This window comes from Rhinolophus sinicus, linkage group LG05 (assembly GCF_036562045.2).
Source record: "Rhinolophus sinicus isolate RSC01 linkage group LG05, ASM3656204v1, whole genome shotgun sequence".
In the NCBI taxonomy this organism is placed as follows: domain Eukaryota; kingdom Metazoa; phylum Chordata; class Mammalia; order Chiroptera; family Rhinolophidae; genus Rhinolophus; species Rhinolophus sinicus.
The window spans coordinates 90,589,022-90,602,908 of NC_133755.1; the positions used below are offsets into that span (position 1 = coordinate 90,589,022).

The 13,887-nt window shown below is 51.3% G+C and overlaps 1 protein-coding gene across 3 annotated transcripts; it reads right to left on the bottom strand.

The window, feature by feature from the left end:
• Window positions 1-2,953: 2,953 nt before the first annotated feature.
• Window positions 2,954-12,496, bottom strand: GTPBP2 (GTP binding protein 2). Of its 3 annotated transcripts, none has more exons than XM_074332983.1 (12): window positions 12,204-12,496; window positions 8,800-8,826; window positions 8,326-8,510; window positions 7,842-7,950; window positions 7,447-7,644; window positions 6,976-7,150; window positions 6,594-6,813; window positions 6,015-6,150; window positions 5,819-5,877; window positions 5,024-5,195; window positions 4,431-4,595; window positions 2,954-4,199 (listed from the first exon to the last, which is right to left on the bottom strand). In XM_074332983.1, the coding sequence occupies exons 1-12, from the start codon at window positions 12,243-12,245 to the stop codon at window positions 4,023-4,025; spliced, it is 1,665 nt and encodes a 554-aa protein (XP_074189084.1). In that variant the 5' UTR covers window positions 12,246-12,496; the 3' UTR covers window positions 2,954-4,022. The 3 variants fall into 3 exon arrangements, 2 of the variants coding, with proteins under 2 accessions (XP_074189084.1, XP_019594027.1); XM_019738468.2 differs by lacking the exon at window positions 12,204-12,496 and adding an exon at window positions 10,641-10,865; XR_002137887.2 differs by lacking the exon at window positions 12,204-12,496 and adding an exon at window positions 10,641-10,867 and having other exon boundaries at window positions 4,062-4,199; window positions 4,431-4,537.
• Window positions 12,497-13,887: the final 1,391 nt, after the last annotated feature.

Here is a 13,887-nt window from a genome sequence, read left to right on the forward strand (position 1 = left end):
TGAAAAAAGTTTGGACACGCCTGCTCTAGAACTTTGCGCCCCTGAGTGTGCTTTTGAGCAGCAGCGGCATCCTCAGGGAGCTTGTTACAAGTTATCTCAGCCTCACACCCACCCCGACTGAATCAGACTCTGTATATTAACAAGATTCCTCAGGGCGTATCTTCAAGTTGGAGAAATACTGCTCTAGAAGATACCAACAGCTGGCCAGGCTTGGAGAGAGCATTTCCTTAGACCATAAAGTACAAATTTAAGGGGTACCATGTTTCCCTGAAAATAAGACCTAGCCAGACCATCAGCTCTACTGCATCTTTTGGAGCAAAAATTAATATAAGACCCGGTATTATATTATAAAGACCAGGTCTTATATTATAGCAAAATAAGGCCAGGTCTTAACTTTTGCTCCAAAAGACGCATTAGAGCTGATGGTCCGGCGAGGTCTTCTTTTTGGGAAGCAAAGTACTTGTACCTTCAGGGTCACTGGTGTGTTCCTCTCTTCCCTATTGAAGTACGACTACTTAGCTTAGGGTTTTTAAATTAATTATTGTAGCTTTTTGCACTTACCCACGTTTATAGTACTGTATTCTTAATGTTTTTTTATGTGGAAAGGCAGCTTTTTTGGCTTTTCTGATATGGGAAACCTTGAATAAAACTAAAGATGAACTGAGTTAGTTAGGTGGTAGTGAGGGAAGTGGAGAAGTAGAGAATGGTGTATATATCCCCCCCACACGTATGCACAAACCAACTGCTTTTTAAGCTTATTTATCAATTGGGGGCCTGTATTTAGTTTGAAGAAGGGCGGGGGGTGGGGAACGTATGAAAACCATTAGGCCTAGCAGGAAATTTCTTCTTTCAAAAATGTTTTCCATTTTTGTGGTAGCTAAATGTTTACTAAAAGGCAGTATTCACTGTGTAGATGGCCCTTTCCTGACTAGATCCGTATTTTCTTGAAGCCAAGACATCTTCCGTGCCTGGCACATAATAGGTGCTTGTTATTCACTGGATGAAACAGTGACAATTTTTAGATTGCCAGTACAGGAACAATAAAAATGCATATACTGTTGGGGTGGGAGAGGCTGTCTTATACACCTTTTTATCCTCCTAAATGTTCCACTTATGTAACAAAGTGGCTCACTAACTCCTAGAGATGTCTCATTAAGCACTGAGATGATTTTCCAAAATTTCTTAATCCAGGGGAAAATTAAAAAAAAAATTTAATTAAAAAAAGTGAGTTTTTGTTAACAGGTGAAAGCTACAGTACCTTGTTGTGTATAGATTTAATACAATTTCAAATCCATGTGTGATCTAAGTTGTTTTAATTCACTTGTTTATGACAAATTTTTTTTAAAAAGTTTCTTTAGGGGTGGGCAGTTAGCTCAGTTGGTTAGAGCATGGTGCTAATAACACCAAGGTTGTTGGTTCGATCCCCACATGGGTCACTGTGAGCTGCACCCTCCTTAAAAACAAACAAAAAACTGCCCTCGAACATTAAAAAAAAAAAAAAAAAAGAGTTTAAGTCATGCCCGGATGTCATCATTCTGCATCTGGTGTCACTGATAAGCCATTGATAAGAACATGTATAATAAGGATGACAAGGGGACATTTAGACTATAAACACTGAGAGTTTGTGAGGACTATTTGATAGTTTCAGTTTGGGAGAGGCAACTCTTCGCTAAACTGAACTCTCCGAAGACCCGAGACATTTGCTCCTACCAGTTGGCACAATCCTGGAGCAGCTCAGCCCTCCTGCTAACACTGGTGTCCTTGTTCCCTAGCAACGTGCTATAGCAACAGGGGACTTTTACTTTTGTGCTGGCAGCTGAAAATCAGCTTTTTGGTTGGTCGCCAGCTCTCCCAACTGCCTCTTGGTATATAAAAAGGCACACTTCATATTAAATTTAGACTTTACTCCTTCACCTCCCCTTGCCAGGAGCAGTAGTGTGATTAATTTGTCATTTGTTTGGACTATGTTACTTCTTTATTTGGCTTATTAAGAGATATTATCCTGTACGCTATTGGCTTGTGAAATTATTATAATTCTCAACAGCAAACTTGAGCTAAGTAAATTACTGGCAAAGACAAATCAGTTTCTGAGCATAACTTGGTTGCTTCCCCCAAAATAAAACAAAACATACTTTTTTTGCTGAATGTAACCTTTTTCATAGCTCAGCAACTGTATAGAAGTAAACAGCTCTTAGTTCCCAACACACGAGGACGGTCTTCAACCCCAGGCTTCTTAGTAGGAAGTTAAACCAGTGATATTTTAAAAAGCAGTGGAGCGTGAGTGGCAGGAAAGCTATCACTTTAATACCCTGGAGGCAGAATGTCCTTTGGGACCTTGGGCCACATTTATCATTACATTTCTTTTGCAAAGATCAGTACTCAAAATGCAGTCTCTGCTTTTTGTAGTTGACTTTAACATTGGGCCTTATTTCTATACCCATAAAACGTGAGAGTCAGGTACTCTGCACACAGAAACGGGAAGCAGGCACTAAGGTTTGGCCATGTGGGCCTCACAGCTCCAAGCAGCCAGTTTGGGCTGTATAACCTCACTTCAGGCTATTTGGCATTGCTAGAAAAAGCGTGAGATTACCATGTCTCTGAATTCTACTCTTCATTAAGTAGCTGGCAGCTGATCTCCAAATCTCTGACAGGGCACAGTAACCAGTAGCAAATGGCCAAGTCCTCACGTATGGGGAGGTTACAGATCTCAGTTAAAGCGAGTTTCACTTTCTATTCTGCTCACTCAAAAACTATGCAAAACAGGCCAGAATACTTGGTCACAATACAGGAACACTGATGCCGTGGGGGAGAGGAAAGGAAGAACGGTGAATGAGATCCCCCATGGGTTCTTTCCCCATTCAGGGTTCAGCAATGTTAGGGTTTCACTAGTCTAATCCAGAAAGGAGTCTAGCTCTGGAAGCTGAGCCTGTGTCTTAAGCATAAGCACAGTGTGTTCAATAAAACATTTTTATTCTGTACAATATATATATATATGTGTGTGTATTTAAATATATATGTATATTATATATATATGTATATATATATGTGCAGAGAAACCTCAACCGACAAATCCCTGAGTCCACGGGAACCCAGGACACAAATGAAGGGAAAGGAGGGAGTCCATCCCCTAAAGAGTAGGAACTATGGCACCATCTTTCCCGTTCCTCCAGGTTCCCAGCAACAGAGGGAAAGGTCACTGCAAATCACTAAAAACAAGAGGACTTATGGAGGAGCAGGAAGCGGGGTGCGGGTGACAGGAATGGGAGCCGGGTCAGTCTGGGCAAGTAAAACATACTGTGATCCAGCACTAAAACCAACAGATCACTGCAGAGGAGGGGACAGAGCTGACTGCCATGCAGCTGACCTTCGGGATGCCCAGTCTCAGCTTGGCAGCCCCGCGCCTGGGCCGGCACAACAAATAGCACCTGTGGGGCCTACGCGAGGGGCCACGGAGGAGACGGCCTTTGAATGAAGGAAAGAGTAATCAAGCTGCGGAACAGGCCTCATGTCTCAGCACAGGACGGGAGCGCTGCCATGCACTGTCGCTGTGCCATTTCTTCAGACCCTGGGCCACCACGTGGCCAGGAGCAGATGTCTTTTGTCCGGTCACGTAGAGATGGCCAACTTACGTGGTCTTGAGAAGAGGTATAGAAAAAGGAGTGCCTTTGAGGCCCCAGTTGTTGTGACAATTCCTGAAGTGCAGGGACCACACCGGTAGATCACGCCCCATCCTGACAGTGGGCCCAGGTGGCGGGGGCCAGCTCTCTCCAGCAGACAGGCGGTGGGGTGGCCAGGATTGAGGAGCCAACCAGGTGGACACCGCTGCTGGGCACTGCCCTGAATTCTCCTGTCTTCTCCCTCAGGGCTGCCCTTCCCCGGCCATACCAAGCTTGGCACCTGGCCAGAATGGTGGCAGGGCGCATCCCTCTCTATTAACACACAGAGCTGCCAACGGGGGGCAGCGTGGCCAGAGTCACCTTATGTATTGTACGGACAGCCATGGAGCTGTGCTTGCCTGGAGTTCAGAAGCCAACGTTAGCCTGGGCCTCTCCTGCTGCAATGGCTTGCACATCCGTGACGTGGCCAATGCCCTTGGTGACACCCTCCCGGAACAGCAGCTTGGCGCCCACCTTCAGGTACTCTGGGTGTTTCAGGAAGCGGAAACGTACCACGGCCTTCTCCCCTGTTCGCAGCTTGTCCTGCAGCAGACATGTGGTCACTGGCCCCGGACAGGGTGTCCCGTCCCATCCTCCACTGGCCTTGGTTCTCCACCCTCGGGGGCCTAGCATGCGTCTACCCACCCTAAGTGGGGCTTTGTCCCTTTGGTGGGGTCAGGGCGTTCTCTATGAGTCCTGGGCCTGGCCTTTCTGGAGGCAGGAGAAGTCTGATTTTTCCCTGGAAAAACAGGGACAGGGCTGGGTTCCTCTCACCTTGGCATGGATCTTTTCCACCACAGCCGTCTGACGGACGTTGCCCACGTGTACTGTCACCTGGAAGCCTCGCCGGAATGTGGTGGCATGGAACAGTAGGACGATTTCTGCCTCGAACACCGAGCAGATGGTAGGATTCATCTCGGGGCTCACCATCACCATGCCCTGGGGAGGCACAGCCCCCAGACCCAGGAAGGGCAGACCTCACATTAGTCTCTCCCTCCCAGCCACCCTCGTACCCTTCCAGCTCCTAAGTTTCCTCTTCCTCTACGACTTCAAACACAAGCCCTCAGAAGACAATATTCAAAACTCTCTTTGAACCCTTCCTTACCCACCTCCCATGTCCTCTAACCCTTACACTGCTTTGTCCTGCTAGGCTCTTGGACACTCGGGTTGCACCACACTTGGTGATCTGTGCTTTACGAGTATTCTAAGCCTTTTCACACATGGACAGACAGTCTGTGTAATCGGCTTCTTAGGGTAGAGACCATGTTTTCTTGGCATTTCCCTTAGACAGGTGCCTCTCACTCAAGTAAATAGTCTCCCAGGCACTTCTCTTTGTGTTTTCTCTCCAACCCACCCTCCCACCTCACCTTGCGAAGGAGTGCACGGTCAAAGTCCCCGAGGGCCAGCGTAGCCGCCTGACCAGCTCGCAGCACACGGCAGGCGGAGCGGTTGCGCTGGATGCTGCATACTCTCAGCTCCAGGAAGCAGCCATCGTCCGTGGGGCCCACCACCAGCTGGTCGCCCTCACGGCAAATCCCACTGCAGCCCAGAGGGCGATGGCATAGTGTCAGCCTAGGCTCCTTTACCTGCTTCTCTGCTCGGGTCACCCAGGGCATTCCTTCCCTTCTAAGGCTGAGTCCCTCTGAAAGGGGAAAGACACCCTACATTCTGACTTGGAGCTAGGGGAGATGACTGCCTTGCCCCGGTTCAGAGTTCCGACTCTGACAGCTCATACCAGGAAAGGCAGGGCGACCTGGCACAGAGGTACCTGCTGGTTTGATACTGAACACCTGATCCCTGAAAGAGCAAGATATCCCCTTGGGTTTCATCCTCTGCTTTGGAAAGTCTTAAGGGACCTCTCATTTCCCTACTCGGAAATGAAGCCAGTTGAACATACTCTAGTTTTCTTCCTGGGGCCTAAGACCCACACCTCTCCCTCAGGGGCCTGGAGAGTCCCAATAAAGTGGCAATACTGTTTCTTCCCTCCTAAGCCAATAGACTAGCTTTCTCTAGTTCTTCTGATGGTGAAAGCCTAATCGGCAAACAAGCACATCGTTTAGCTGAACTCTGTTCAACTCCAGGGTCTCCTTTGGACCATAACGTCTTCAAGTGTATGCATACGTGAGGGCTGAGTAGGCTGGGCAGTAAGCAAGGCAATTTACCTGGAAAGTGTCCCTCCAACAACTGTCCCCACCTCGGGTACTGTATAGATTTCATCCACCTGAAGCCAAAGTAAATTTTATCAATGGCCTGCTAAGCAGGGCTGGCAGGTCCAAAATCTCTAAACAGACTTGGGGCTCGGTCAGCATCAGTCCTTCCCAGTTCCCCAGCTCACGGCCTGTGCCAGGTGACAATTACCTGGAACTCTGTCAGCTGCTGCATGAGTTCCTCCTGCTCTTTGCTGTTGGTGAGAGGTGGCAGGATATTCAGAAAGACTTTGAGCAGGTCCAGACTCTCTCCAGACACGCTGGACAGTGTGAAGATAGGGGTGACACTGTGAAGGGGAGAAGCACAGAATGGACACATGAGGCAAGTTCTAACAGGAAGCAGAGGCTAGAGCCCCATACATGGAAAGGTGAGCTTCTCTCAGGGTGGCTGGGGGCCCCCTCTACTATCTGCTAACCTTCGCTGGAGCTCCGGGCCCTCTGTGGGTGAAGCAGCCAAGGAACGAGGTACATAAAGCCCATCCCAGGCCCCAAGGGAGATGATGAACACCTGGCATAGCACTTTGTCTCCAGGGGCCCAGGTATCAGCAAAGCTCCAGGCCAGCTTGGGGGAAGGACCGGCCCTTTAGCCAAGACTCCCTCCTACAACCCCAACCTGCCAAACCACAGAACTGGGCCAGAACTGGCTTGGTCCTGCGGTGGGACCCCCATGCAGCAGGGCCCTGTGGCAGCCTTGCCTATGGACCAGGGCTCTGGAGTGAGAAAGGCTTACTTGGGTGACTGGGCAAACTGCTGGGCAGCAGTGACGGCATCATCTTCAGAGGTGACCAGCATGGGCACCTTGTGGCAGCCAGGCTGCTTGAGAACCCGTTCTAGTTGGCGTACGGTCCTCTCTACTGTGGTCTTGGCACACAGGTCCACCTTGCTGACCACGACGAAGAAGGGCACTTTCAGGGCCAGGGCCAGCCCCAGATGCTCCCTGGTGGTGCCAGCTGCCTCAGAGAAGGAAGGCACGTGGCAGGAGAGACGAGTGAGCATGTGGGAGTGAGGAGAGGGAAGAAAAGGAGAGTTCCTCTGGCTTCCCGATCTGAGGCGGCCCAGGGAAGAAGAGGGTGGGCAGCCCCTCCGGCCCCGCCCCGCCCTGCCCCGCGTACCAATGCCGGTGTTCGCGCTGACGAGCAGCAGTGCGCAGTCGGGGCAGTAGGAGGTGAGGCCAAAGATAGTGGTGTGCAAGTACTTGTGGTGGCCCGCCAGGTCGATGAACGTTATCATCTTGGAGCTGCTCTCGCAGATCTGCTCTGCCGTCCGGGAGTCACTGTAATTCACCACCTGGCCCAGAGCCCAGGGCTCTCAATGCTCCCTGCCAGCCTCGCCAACCCTTTCAGAGTTGCCAGGACCTCAACCAGCCCCTGGGTGACCCTGCCTTGTAACGCGGAACCCCATTTCTGATTTAACTCAGTTGATTCCCCCATTTATTTTCGAAGAAGGACGGAGCTTGTTCACTACCCTCGGGGCCCTTATTGAGTCCACTCCAGAAAGTTTCCGCCCTGCCCTCAGACTGTCCGTCACTGTGACCATCCCACCCTCCGACTCTGGCCCCCCGGGGTCCCACGGACTGCAGGTACCTCTCCCTTGCTGTTAAAGCCCAGGATCTCGAAGCTGATGCTGGAGGTTCGGCCAGACTGAATCTCGTGCAGGTGGCGGAAAAGGTTGAGCCGAGCCCGGCCCCGCCCATTGTCCAGCTCTCCCTGGGTCAGGACTCCGAGCAGAGTCGACTTCCCTGAGTCTACATTCCCCAGGACGGCCACACGAAGGTCCAGGAACTGGGAATGAATTGTCAGACGTCAGGGCTCCAATCCCTCCCCTCTCTCCACTGAAGGTTTGGTCAAGGGAAGTGATGTTCGCAGGGGACCCATTGGTGACCTGGACACCCCCAGGATCCAGGGCCAGGAGAGAGCCTGCTACTGCAGGGCCCTCCCGGGAGCACAGGCATGAAAGGCAGGGAAGGCTGCATGCGCACCTGTTGGTTGTCAGGAACCTTTCGTACCAGCACCTCCGTGATCTTCCGGGGTGTGTCACTGTCATAATCCACTTCTCGCTCCCGGAGAACAGTGATGTCTGCTCCGACCCTATCAGAGCAAGGCCACAGCTGCCACAGCTCACGTGTACGCCCCCACTCCTTCCATCCAAAGGCTCTGGACCAATGGCCTTTCCACACCTCCCACCGAGCTCCCCACTTCCTTCTCCTCCTACCACCCTCCAATCGATCCCACATCCACAGCTCCCTTTAAACAAGCAAACAAGCAAATCCTAAACCAAGGAGCAAAAAAGCCTCCATGTAATGCTGGGGAGCCCAGAACACTAGCCCTCCCCACTTCGGCCTTTTGTCAAGAGAAGGCAGCAGAAGGAAAGTCCCTCCTTGGCCCCTCAGGCCCTAAGGGGCTGGGTACACGTGGGTCCCGCCCAGAGTTAGGGAAAAGAAAGAGGAGGAAGGGGAGGCATACTTCTCCGCCATCCGGTGCAGGGTCTTGAGGGAGGCCCGCATCTCCTCCTCTGCCAGCCCCACCAGCAGCCCGTTGTCCTCCACCCCAATCTGGTAGACGGCCTCCCCGCGGCCTTCCTGGAGCCGCCATTTCATCTGTGTCACCAGGTGCTCAAAGCGGTACTGGGATGGGTTCACCAGCTTCAGCTTAGGGCAGGTGAGGTATCATCACAAGGTGAAATCAGAGATGCTCCTCGTCCACCCACACGCTCACCACCTGTCCTACTGCAAGGACCAGGACCTTCCCTTCCCACATAAACCCCTCATCCCTGACCCCCTCTAACGGTGAGTCCCTCCGCCACCAGAATGAGGAACAGAGCTCTTCCCCTGAACCACATTCCTAAATTACTATCGATCATGAAGTCGGAAGCATCTCAGAGAAATCATCATCCCACGCCAGCCAGGACAACCTGCCCCTCCCCAGCCTAAGACTTACTTTATATTCGATGTTTCCATCTTCAGCCTGAAAAGAAACAGGGAGCCGTTACCACACACCCCTCCAGACCCAACCCCTACTTTCCTGATTCCCACTGGAGCCCGGGCAGCAGCTAACTGGAGACAGTAGGAAGCCTCTGTGGCATCTGCTTAGGCAGGTACCTGCCAAAGGTTATTGGCAGGCAAGCCCTCTCCTCAGCCCCAGCGTGACCTCTGCCAAGGAAAGGCTTCTAAGAACACAAAGAGTCACCCATCTAAGCCAGAACAGAACCGAGTCCCTCCTTTCTTTGATTCCTGGCAGCACATTCTCCCTAGATGTAAGATCGCCTCTATCTTTTCCTCAGGAAGGAGAGCTGCTGTCCCCAGAAATCTGTCTCCTCTGTGTCCGGGCTGCTGAGGACATTCTTTGCCAGGAGTCTGGAAGACACCGTTTCCTTCCTGCCCACCCCTCTTAGCTGATGCCATCAAGAGTAAAACGCTGCAAGAAGTTCTGGACCAGGGCCAAAGGGTGAACTCAGCACTGGTCATACAAGCCCAATGAGAGAAGCCCGGGTGAGAGAGGGGCAGGGCTCCAAAGTTGGGGCTGAGATGAAGAGAAGGACCTCAGAAAATATAATTAAGGGGACAGACTCCAGAAACCACACTCACTGTGGCTTTTACCTTTGCTGCCCTTTTATGCTTCATCTGAGGTGACATCCTGAACCCACCCCACAATCTCCTCTACCTCTTCCCTGTATCAGGTGACCCAACACGGAAGTATCCTATTGCCTGAGGCTTCCCCTTTAGGTGCAAAGGGATTTGCTTGTTCTGGTTGTTCTGCTTTTTCGGCATTTCTGCACTTCTCCTCCCTGGCCATTCTTCTTTTTCCCTTCCTGTTATCATTCCATCTCTTCAAGGTCCTCTGACTCCAGGCTCTAACAGGTCCTCACCCATAATCTCTACATCACGAAGCATAAGGGATCCACCAAAGAACTTCCTGTTTTATCATTTTGCTGAGGATGAAGAATTAGGATGGGTGGCTTCAGAAAAGTGGTACAAGGATGGTGGTCTAGGCCGATGGTTCTAAAAGTGTGCTCCCAGGCCCAGCAGCATCAGCACCGCCCAGGAACTTGTAAGAAATGCAGATTACTGGTCTCACCTCTGACCTACTGCATCAGAAATTCTAGGGATGGGACAGCAATCCAGGTGATTCTGATACACGCTAAAGTCTGATAAGCGCTGCTTTAGGCTCTTCCTCTGGGCCCTCCTTTCCTCAGAGGGGCAAACTAGCAGTTATTCTCTGTCTTAGGGAGTAGATGGAGTAGGTGTATGGAGGCTGTCCCCCCTTCCTCACAGAACAGGCAAAGGGCAGGAGGACTAAGCTTGACTGTTCTCTAATTGTGTGTGTGTGTGTGTGTGTGCTCAGGGACAGGCACAGAACATATGGTTCTTTCCCCAGGTATTCCCCTCCTCCCTGTGGAACAAGTTTAGAAACTCTGCCTCCTCATCCCAGGATGCAGTCTCCCCTCTGCTGCAGCCAGGGATGGAGCCTGGGCATTCCAATCTGCTCTCCGCAAGGGGATGAGAGCGGGGTCCCCCTTCCCCACTTCTCCTCCTGGGTTATCCAGATCAGAATGGGGGCATCCTCCCCCCCACCCTTCCTTCCTGGGGTCCTGACCCCGGAGGGCGTGCCGGTGTCTCAGTCCCTCCTTCCTGGGGTCCTGGGACCGGAAGGAGGGGTTCTCCTCTTCCTCAGGGTCCTGACACCGGAAAGGGGTATCAATTCTCTCTGTCCCGCCTTCCTGGAGTCCCAGGACCAGAAAGAGTGGTTTCGTCTCACCCCGCCACTTTTCAGGTGCTCACCTCGGGGGGCAGGTACGGGGGGTTGTTGGCTTTGCCCCCTCTGTTCCTTCCGTTCTTCTTCTTCCCCTTCGGGCCCCCGCAGCTGCTACTGCCGCCGGCCCCCCTAGCCTTGAGGGTTCCGCCCATGGCCGGGCCCCCTCCGGGCCGGCAGCAGCCGCCGAACAGCTCCGATACCCGCGAGTCCATCCGCCGCTGCCGCCAGCCCCCCGCCCGGCCCCTCCCCCCCGCCACCGCCACCGCCGCCGCCGCCCCTATTTGCCACCGACGCGTCCGGCCAGCCAGAGGAGAGCGGGGTGGGGCCCTGTGCAGGCCACGCCTCCCACCCTTCTCTGGCTCCGGGCGCGTCAGAAACAGCCGCGGGGCATCACGGGATATAGAGTCCTCAAGCCTGGGATCTGCTTCAAAAGAGTTCGCCGCCGCCCTACAACTCCCAGGAGGCATCACGGCGCACGGGGCCGCTGGTGATTTCGGGGCGAAGACGAGGAGCGCGCCTTTGCACGCAAAGGCGTTAGGGTGCTGTAGTTGGGTTCCTAGTCTCCGCGCTCTGAGCCGGTCTTTTCGTAGGGATTTTATTTTGGGGGATGGGACGGGGTGATGGTGGCGGGGAGGAAGTTAGAGCCCCACGGCGTGGGGGTGGACAGTCACCAGAGGGCTTACATCAGAATCAAGCTTTGTGGGCCCTCCTGCATTTAGCCCCTTAGCGCGATCCCAGACAAGTTTTGGACCTCGAGAGTTGTAGAATTCAGGGCCACTAATCCCTGCAGCCTGCTGGCTCCTCCCCTGCCTCAGTTTCTTCCCCGACGGTCGACGTGCCGTAGGGGTGAGTCAGGGCGAATGCCAGGGCGGAGGAGGGTGGTTAGCCTAATTATGGCTGTTATTGTTACATGATTATGCCTCCTTTACACAGTAGTCACTGCTTATTACCAGGCTGGCACCCTCGGGGGGCCGGTTTTAGAAGCCCAAGACACCACGGTGGCCCCGACCCGAGGCCCGAACCCATAAACCAGGCTTGCTGCCTGAGGGCTACAAGGATATCCGCAGCGAGTATTACTACTCCTTTTTGTTTTGAAGCAGAACCAATCAAGAAGAACCGAGGTTGATTTTAAAACAGCCAGAGCTGTAGGAGAGGCATGGCCTCTACTTGGGGCGGGGCTGGGGCTCGGGTTACAGCAACTACTGCGGGGGCGGGGAAGTGGCCGGGAATAGAAACTTGGGCAAGCGCCCTAGAGGATCGCTGACTTTTGACTTTATTGCCAAGCCATCTCTCTTGCTCTTTAGGGCTCTTGCAGTCAGCAAAGAGTAAACACATTCAGCGACATAAACCAGTGTACAAGACTCTAGAAAGGCAGAGTGGAGAAGCAAGTTAGTGTTGCTGGGTTGGGAGTCAGGACGCCAGGATTCAATTCCCAGCCCATGGCTATCTCATGACTCACGACACTCATTGTTGTTCACGTCCCCTATCTTCACAAACAGCGAGATGCTCACACAGCCAAGAAATAAAACAGCCCTTTCTTCCAGACCTCAGTTTTCCTTGGAAAACTAGAAGCAGCAACAGTGGCTTACCTCTGGTGATCCTTTCAGGGGTTCAGACTTAGTGGAGTCCATGGCTTCCTCCCAATACCACAAAGAGGGTGGCAAGTTACCGATTATGGAGTTGCTGTCCACATGGTATAACTCCCCAGAGCAGTGGGAACAAAAGGACCAAAATCTGCAAAAGGGCCTTAGCAGACCCAGCCAATTAAGTGGTCTTCAGCGGTTGAAAGTATGTATGACTTCTCTCTTCTCAACCCTGTTCAGCTAAAAGAAGGTTATGCTGCAGAGGTGAGCTGTGGCCAGGGGTACAGCCCTGCCAGGGAAACTGCTACTTAGAGGCTGAGAAGGAAGAACTCAGTGAGAGCTCTCAAGAAGGATAGGGATTGGAAAGGAGAGCTAAGACCATTCCCCCAACATTCTTACCACCAGCAGTTCTGGGCTCTCTTGATAACCAGGGCCAGCTGCACTCACCTGATAATACTTGTCCTCTCATCTTGGTGGATCTTTCAACCACCTCAACGCAGTTTCATTTCATCCATCTCAATCCCCTTGTCTCCTAAGCAGAGAACTTCTTTTGAGAGATGGGAGGGGATAATTCATTTCCATACCCCATTCTTGAACAACTTGGCTTACCATAGGTAGGAGTGAAGGCTGGCAGAGGAGTAGACTGAACAAGGATGTCTGTCCAGGAGATTAGGAGTGGTATACTCGTATGTGTTTAGTTTCCTGGAGAAGTTGCGTATGAGGTGGAAAAATATGAAAATATTTTTCCTGATATGTAATTAGTTATTCTTTGTGTATAGTACCTTTACATAAGATTTTTATTTAGAATTTATCTTCATATAGGATGTGTGGTAGGGACTAATTTGATTTTTTTCTAAATGGGTAGGGAATTGTCTCCAGTTATTTGCTTTGAAAAGTAACCTCATCATATACTATCCATGGATCATATCCATATACGTCGATCTGTTTCTGGACTCATTTATGTTTTATTATGTTTGTTTATTCCTGAGCCAATGCCACAGTATTTTTGTTTTAAATTTTTTTTTTTTATTGGGGATTATCAGGGGAACAGTGTGTTTTTCCAGAACCCATCAGCTCCAAGTCAAGTTGTTTTCAATCTAGTTGTGGAGGGCGCAGCTCAGCTCCAAGTCAAGCTGTTGTTTTCACTCTAGTTGTGGAGGGCGCAGCTCACTGGCCCATGTGGGAATCGAACTGGCGCTGTTGTTGTTATGAGCACTGCGCTCTAATCAACTGAGCCAACTGGCCACCCATGCCATAGTATTTTAATCATTGTACTTTTATATAGTATGTATTGATCTCTGGTCCCTACTTCCTGAAACATGCTTTCTTGGCCTCCATGATCTGATATTTGTCTATTTTTCTTGATACTTCTCTGGCTATTCCTCAGTTCTTCTCTACAAGTTCTCTCTCTCTGCTCATCATTTCTTAAACATTAGTGTCTTTGGGAACTTAGCTCATCCTTAGTCTACATACCCTCCCTGGGTGATCTTATCTATTCCCATGCTGATGACTCTCAAATACCTATCTCTTTTCCTAATGGTGTTCCTAAATATCTCTTCACCGTACAATGGAACGGCCAACTCAACATATCAAAAACTGAACTCATGTTTCCTCCTTACCCACACCCCAATAAACCTGGTCCTCCTCTAGTGTTCCCTCCTTCATTGAATGGCATAAATGGCTATAGAGT

What these genes read in the sequence shown, in the direction of transcription:
- GTPBP2 (XM_019738468.2), bottom strand. Translation starts at nt 10,826, where the DNA reads ATGGACTCGCGGGTATCGGAGCTGTTCGGCGGCTGCTGCCGGCCCGGA. An exon ending in ATGGAAACATCGAATATAAA is followed by an intron (nt 8,511 to 8,799) that starts GTAAGTCTTAGG and finishes ACCTGCCCTAAG; the next exon opens with CTGAAGCTGGTGAACCCATC. An exon ending in CAGTTTGCCCAGTCACCCAA is followed by an intron (nt 6,151 to 6,593) that starts GTAAGCCTTTCT and finishes TCCCCTTCACAG; the next exon opens with TGTCACCCCTATCTTCACAC.